General features: G+C 37.6%; 2 protein-coding genes across 2 annotated transcripts in view; both read left to right on the top strand.

Annotated features, from left to right (window-relative positions):
* stag3 (STAG3 cohesin complex component) overlaps positions 1 to 2,830 on the top strand; it is a gene marked incomplete in the record, with an annotated part of 31,858 nt that extends 29,028 nt beyond the window's left edge. The window contains 5 exon segments of the mRNA XM_014019602.1: positions 534 to 709; positions 1,102 to 1,288; positions 1,534 to 1,635; positions 1,712 to 1,823; positions 2,710 to 2,830. Coding sequence (XP_013875056.1) covers positions 534 to 709; positions 1,102 to 1,288; positions 1,534 to 1,635; positions 1,712 to 1,823; positions 2,710 to 2,760 — 628 coding nt within the window.
* Positions 2,831 to 3,755: 925 nt separating this feature from the next.
* Positions 3,756 to 6,028, top strand: part of mcm7 (minichromosome maintenance complex component 7) — a gene marked incomplete in the record, with an annotated part of 10,607 nt that continues 8,334 nt past the window's right edge. Inside the window, 2 exon segments of the mRNA XM_014019603.1 lie at positions 3,756 to 3,979; positions 5,816 to 5,895. Of these exon segments, the coding sequence (XP_013875057.1) occupies positions 3,949 to 3,979; positions 5,816 to 5,895 (111 nt within the window).

The raw sequence follows: 6,028 nt of genomic DNA, 5'->3' as shown, positions 1-6,028 counted from the left end.
ACATATAAGGCAGTATAGCATCGGTGCTAGCACAATGGCTAACAGGCTAAGCTGAGGTTCTTCTTCCATGAAGCAGCTCTGCTGTCCTCCATCCATATTTTCAGTCCTGTCCATGTAATATATTTTTAAACTTTTAGTTTAAAAATTATAAAAACTAAACATCCTACAGTATTTTTACAGTCTTTATTTTACAGTTAAAATAAATGTTTATCAAATAAAGTCTAATGTTACAACTAATCATGGATCCCTTTAATGATTTTTTTTAATTATAACATAAATAAAGTGTATATATATCACATTAAAATGTATTTACTGTTGTGGAAAAACTGCTTTTATGGTTGTGTAAGATTGTTTGCYAAATTCTAAGATGCTATTTTTTTAGGGAAATATTTGCATCAGTCCTGTTAGAAGGTGTAATATTAGCTTAAATGTTTCACATCAGACATAAAATCCAAACAACTGATATTAAAACCTTTACGAATGTTTCCCTGGTCTTTGTCCTCATCTTCTGCGGTTGTTCCTACCCCTCCCAGAGAGAAGTTTGTGGCATCAGAGTGTCCCAGTGCTGCCCTCTCCTGGCCATCAGTCAGATTGTATCAGCAGTCTCTGAAGTCTCGCTCCACCAAGTACAGAGAGCCAGAGGAGGRAGATGATGCCGTTTCCGCACAGGACACTCCTGCAGCAAAACGCAAGAAGACRACTCCTCAGGGTGACACACATACTACACACAGCATTTAATAAAACATTCCTGTATCAAGAAAACTACCATTAAGAATGTGCTACTGAAACAAGCAGAAAATTCWGATTAGTTTAGCTTTGTTATTGTCTGTTTGGCACATTTTATCGTAAACTAAAATATCACGGAAAATATCCATCATGCATTTTTACATTTAGGTTATTTTACATTCAGTGATAAATCCACTTAACTCTCGGACAAAATTTGTATTGTAACTGTAGGGTTTATTATATGACATAACAAAAGATTTTGTTAAAATGAACAATTTTCTGCTACTTTATTGTTGGGAGGGAGTTTTTCTTAATTGTATTAGTTTTATGAGTGCGTTGACAAACTGCGGTCTTACATGTTTTGTTTTATTTTAGCATCCAGCACAGCCGGAGGGTCCTGGTTAGAGACCAGYAGTGTCAACAGCCACCTCCAGACCCCCGTCCTCACCTCAACTGTCCAGAAACAGACCGCCAAAGATGCAGCTTTCAAGAAGCCCAGAGACGCGCTACCTAATGCTGGTGACATACCTGAGCTGGAGTCAGAGGAGGAGTTCTCCCAAGAGTAAGACTTCTATCCTTATCACATCTGCAGCATATATGAAATTTGTGTCAGAGTTTTGGAAATAACTGCTGAACATGTGTTGAATCCTAAAAGTGAATCAGTTACTTTGTCTTTAACATAAGTCAGTTTGTTTTCTGTTGAAATTGATATAAACTGTAGGAGGCAAAAAGAAAACCATGCAACTTCTTTTGTCAGTGCAATTCGTAGACCGGTAAAGAAAAGAGTGACCATGTTTTACTGTCCAGAACACAAATGCGAAAGGTGAAACCCGTCAAACGAAGACAAGCCTCTTCCAGCCAAACCTCATCCACTTTAAAACAAGAAGATCTGGACTCTCACTTCACAATGTAAGACAAATGAAAAGATCTTCTTTGTGATTCTTCTTTAAGACAAATAAGTGACAAAGTAATGTTGGCTGCCAAGGCTTTCCCTGATAGAAGATGACCGTTCAGGCGGAGAGGAAGGCAACATGTCAGGAGAGGAGGAGCCTGAGATCGAAGATTATGACAGTGACTCTGAGGCTGCGTACACACTGGTGAGACAAACAAAATGCTGATGGATGTTTGTTCTAATATTTTAGAACAGGCTCAAACTTGCTGTGAGTGCATCTGGTGCATGGCACTTTATTTTTTATGTACTGCGTTTAGGCCTGTCATGATAACAAATTTTACTGGATGATAAATTGTCTCAGAAATTATTGCGATAAACAATAATATTGTTGGAGACCAGTTTAAACCAATATAATGATATAACCCCACTGTTTACAGAAGTTTACATTAAAATGTACATAGTGTAAAAAGAAAAAAAAACTGTTGGCAATCCCAAGGCGTCAGAAAACTGAAGATGCTCCTCTGGCTAAATGCCTGTTCAYAGGCTTTCATGCTACAGAGGTTAGGTGACCATACACCTGGCAAATACCTGACACCAGAGTTCACTTCTCTATGCTAAGAAATAAAAAAGAGGGAGATGTGAAGAGTACAAAAAAGCAGGCAAAGGAAAAATATTATCTTTTATATAAATTTATTTTCCTCAATTTAATTTATCATACGATTAATTGATTTATTGTTTATTGTGACAGGCCTAACTGTGTTTTATCTTACTGTGTAATAAGTTACAGTGAGGAGAAAGTTCAATAAATGTGAGATTTGTGAAAGAAGTTGCAACTCATTAAGACATAACAGTTGCAGAGATTCTTGTACAGCTGAATTATAAATATATATGTATATTTTTAATTAGTATTCCTGGATTCTGCATTTTGTTTGTGATTTAAAAAAAATATATAATAATGACATTAAATTGTGAAAAAGTGAAATATTCTTTTTATTTATTATTCAACACGGTTAAATTCAATCACAAATATAGTGTTTTATGTTTTGGAAAACGTAATTTTTTTAAAACGATTGATTTCTTTTCACTTTCAGCCCTCCACACGTCACACTTCAGCCAGTTTCCTGGATGAGCTCTTTGACTGAAGTCTGTTTCATTTCAACGTTTCTGCAGCTTCACTGTTTTCATGTTACAATAAAGTTAAAGCCTTTCGTTCCTCTGTATGGCCACTCTTAATGGTCCAATATTGGTTCTGTTGAAGCCTTCAATTGTTATTGTTTTTTTGGGGCGTTGGAACTTTTCAAAGAACTTGTGACCTGTGCTGGCAAAATGAGTCACAGTGAGAAATTTGTCAATATTGAGTCAAGATCATTTCACTATTTCTTTAACTTAAAGGCTTCAAAATGATACATATTTAAAATGTGCCAATTTAAGGCCTGGCTAGCAACAATCTACTTTTGTTTATGAGCSTGATGGTTTGAAAACAATTTTTACTGATCTAGAATGATGTCATTTAAATATTTAAAAAAGGGAAATCTCTAAGCTATAGTTAAAAAATAATAATAATTCGTGAAGACATGCCTGTTAGAAAACTTTAATTCAAAGGTAGAGAGAGTATGTGGCATAATGTTGTTGAGTTGTCACTGTCAACATTATCACTGTCTATTAAGAGTAAGTTTATATATGCCACATTTTTGAATATTATTGGTTGTAATTATTGTCAAACCCTTGTTTATGCAATAGAAATGAAAAGATTTTGTAAAAGATGTTAAAATGTCAACTAAAACTGTTAAATTATTTACTTTCACGTTTTTTATCTTAAGTTACAACTACTCAATATTTTAAAATATGTTGGATTTACCCTTGACGTGCACATGTATGACAAAAAGCTACATTATTCTTAGAACAGTAAAAGAAGTATAGTTCGTATCTTAAGTGTGTTATGTTCTGCATAAATAAAAAAACATGAAAACTAGTTTCTGCCACATCCATTCCATTTATATAATTCTGTTGTCACATTTCGCGCCATTCCTGACCAGCCTGGCGGAAGTGCTTAGTCATGTGATGAGCAGCCTCCTACAGGTTTCGCGCCACAACGAAGTTCTGCCTCTTTTCACCGAAAGGCGCAACCTGATTGGCTGCCGAGGTTGTCAGAGTGGCGCCAGTTCTCTACACTCGGACCCGGAGAAGTTCTGGCTGCATGTGAATGAGTTCAAGTGACCAGCGTTAAAATAAAGAAACAAAAAACACACTTTCTTAACAGCGCTTTAGCTCGTGGGCAACTTCAGATTTCGAAGTCGACTTATTTCACCTGAAAACCAGCGCGTGCAGCCATGGCTCGTAAGGACTATGTGGCAGAGAAAGGTAAAGGAGTTTTCTATCATAAAAGCATGGCAGCAACAGGTTGGTTAAAACGATTAGACGTATTAATAAAAGCGTTAGCCATGAATTAAACGTGAGGAAAGTATATTAGTGCATGGAGACGAAAGTGTAATTAATTTATTCAGTTTTAGAACAAGTTCGGGTATACCTTTTGATGTATTTTGGGAACACAATAAAAAGTATTCCATATTAAAGACCGAAAGTTAAGATTTTTAAATATATATTGTTTATTATGAAGTTTAATGGACTTTCCTGAACGATTTTGGTCAGGATCCAGTTCAGCTTTGTCCCCGAGCTGCGGTGACCCGGATGGATCCTTAAACAAAGGAGAAGGCGCCTGTGTGCAAGCACATGTACAACAATACCTGCTGTGTGTTGTCTTTTTTCACATTTAACTCGGAATGACCACCTATAGAAATGATATGCGTTGTTTACGAGTGTTAAAGCTACTGGAGAAAGTTGGCATCCCACTAAATAAGCTTCACGATGTCCACTTTTAAAAAGCAACGTTTGTAATCATCTAGTTTTTTTAAATTAATGCTGTCTTTGAGTGTTATTTTTACAACGCTTTTTTTTCTCATTAATTTAGGTCATTTAAACGTCCTCAATTCAGACCAAACATTTCACGTTTTTCTACTTGTGTCGTCTCCGATTCTGTCAGCTGTCAGTGAACGCACCATTTCGTATTTAAGTTAGGTTGGAAACCACTGTGCATCGGCTGGCTTTGTGCCCTGCCTACGAACGCCTCTTTCTCAAGCTAGCATGTTTGTGCTTCAGGCTCGCAAAAGAAATCTGTTCTTCGGTACGATTGTAACACCATTACGGTAAACACCTGTAATGTTCTCTGACCCAACGAGAATATTTGGTGCTAATTCACTTTAGAAGACTTTAGACTTCTTCAATTCTCCGAATTTAGTGAACGCACCATCAAACCGCGCAAATGTGGGAAGTTTCACAAACCATCAGAAACCACTCTGGTTAAACATTAAGTCAGCGATTTCTAGCTGCTTAGTGATTGTATTCCAAAATATTGGTGGATTACATGGGCAGGAACACAAGTCTTGAAGCTAACCCTGAGCTAATGTTAAAAAAAAAAAAAGATGGCTGGCTGCGATTTTGAAAACAACAACCGGGACTCTTTCGAGTAGCGGAGGAATCGCGGAGGGATATCTTGAGTGACGGGGCACAAAAGCCATGTGCTGCTTTGTTTACAATAACATCCTCGAACATGGAAATAACCCAGCAGCTCCGCGAATTTTCCTCCACGGCGTCAAAGTAAGCGCAGTTAATTTTGACTCGGTTCGAAGGCTAGTTTCGTCCCCCCGTAACGCGTAGTTAAATATTGTTAGTTGTGACTCTTTCAGGGAGTGTGTGTGTGGGGGGGGGATATTTACCAAAGAGAAGGGGGGTGGGGGGGAAAGAAACATAACTGAGCGCGCCTGTTGTTGTGTTTACGTTCTTGCCCCGAAGCGATAGACTGCGTGATACTTTACTTCACTCCGAAACTGTAAAAGGAGGCACGACTGGGCGGTATTTGCTCCATGTTTACACACCAGCGGCAGTTGTGTCGTACTGTAGCAATAGTGACTCATCGAGATTACAGGATGCCATGTTACTCAACAAAGGGGGGGTCGACGCAGGACAACAAATTAGCTCCAAGCGTGAAGGCCCCTCTGCTGTTCGCGATAAGCCCAGAAAGTGGTTGTATTTTCCGAATGAAAATTCAGGTAAAATCGCCAAACATGTTGGTGAACGCGGCCTGCCCTCCTGTGTTTCTGTTTTAAAACAGAGCCCGGCTGTTTTTGTTTGTTTTTGCAGAAAAGTGCAAAAGGTTCCTGCAGGAGTTTTACACTGAGGATGACAATGGGAAGAAGGTGTTCAAATATGGAGCACAACTTGTAAGTAGAGTATTTATATGATCATGTAGTAAATTTTGATCAAATGTGATTTAATTTTTTCTTTATCCTTTTTTTTTCCATTTACCTAAAAGTAATTTATTAGCTGTAAATTTGAAGTCATATATATTGTTTT

The sequence above is a fragment of the Austrofundulus limnaeus genome, unplaced genomic scaffold (genome assembly GCF_001266775.1).
Source record: "Austrofundulus limnaeus strain Quisiro unplaced genomic scaffold, Austrofundulus_limnaeus-1.0 Scaffold224, whole genome shotgun sequence".
NCBI classification, from domain to species: Eukaryota; Metazoa; Chordata; class Actinopteri; order Cyprinodontiformes; family Rivulidae; genus Austrofundulus; species Austrofundulus limnaeus.
The sequence above is the reverse complement of the archived record's forward strand: the minus strand, read 5'-3'. Positions and strand labels throughout refer to the sequence as shown.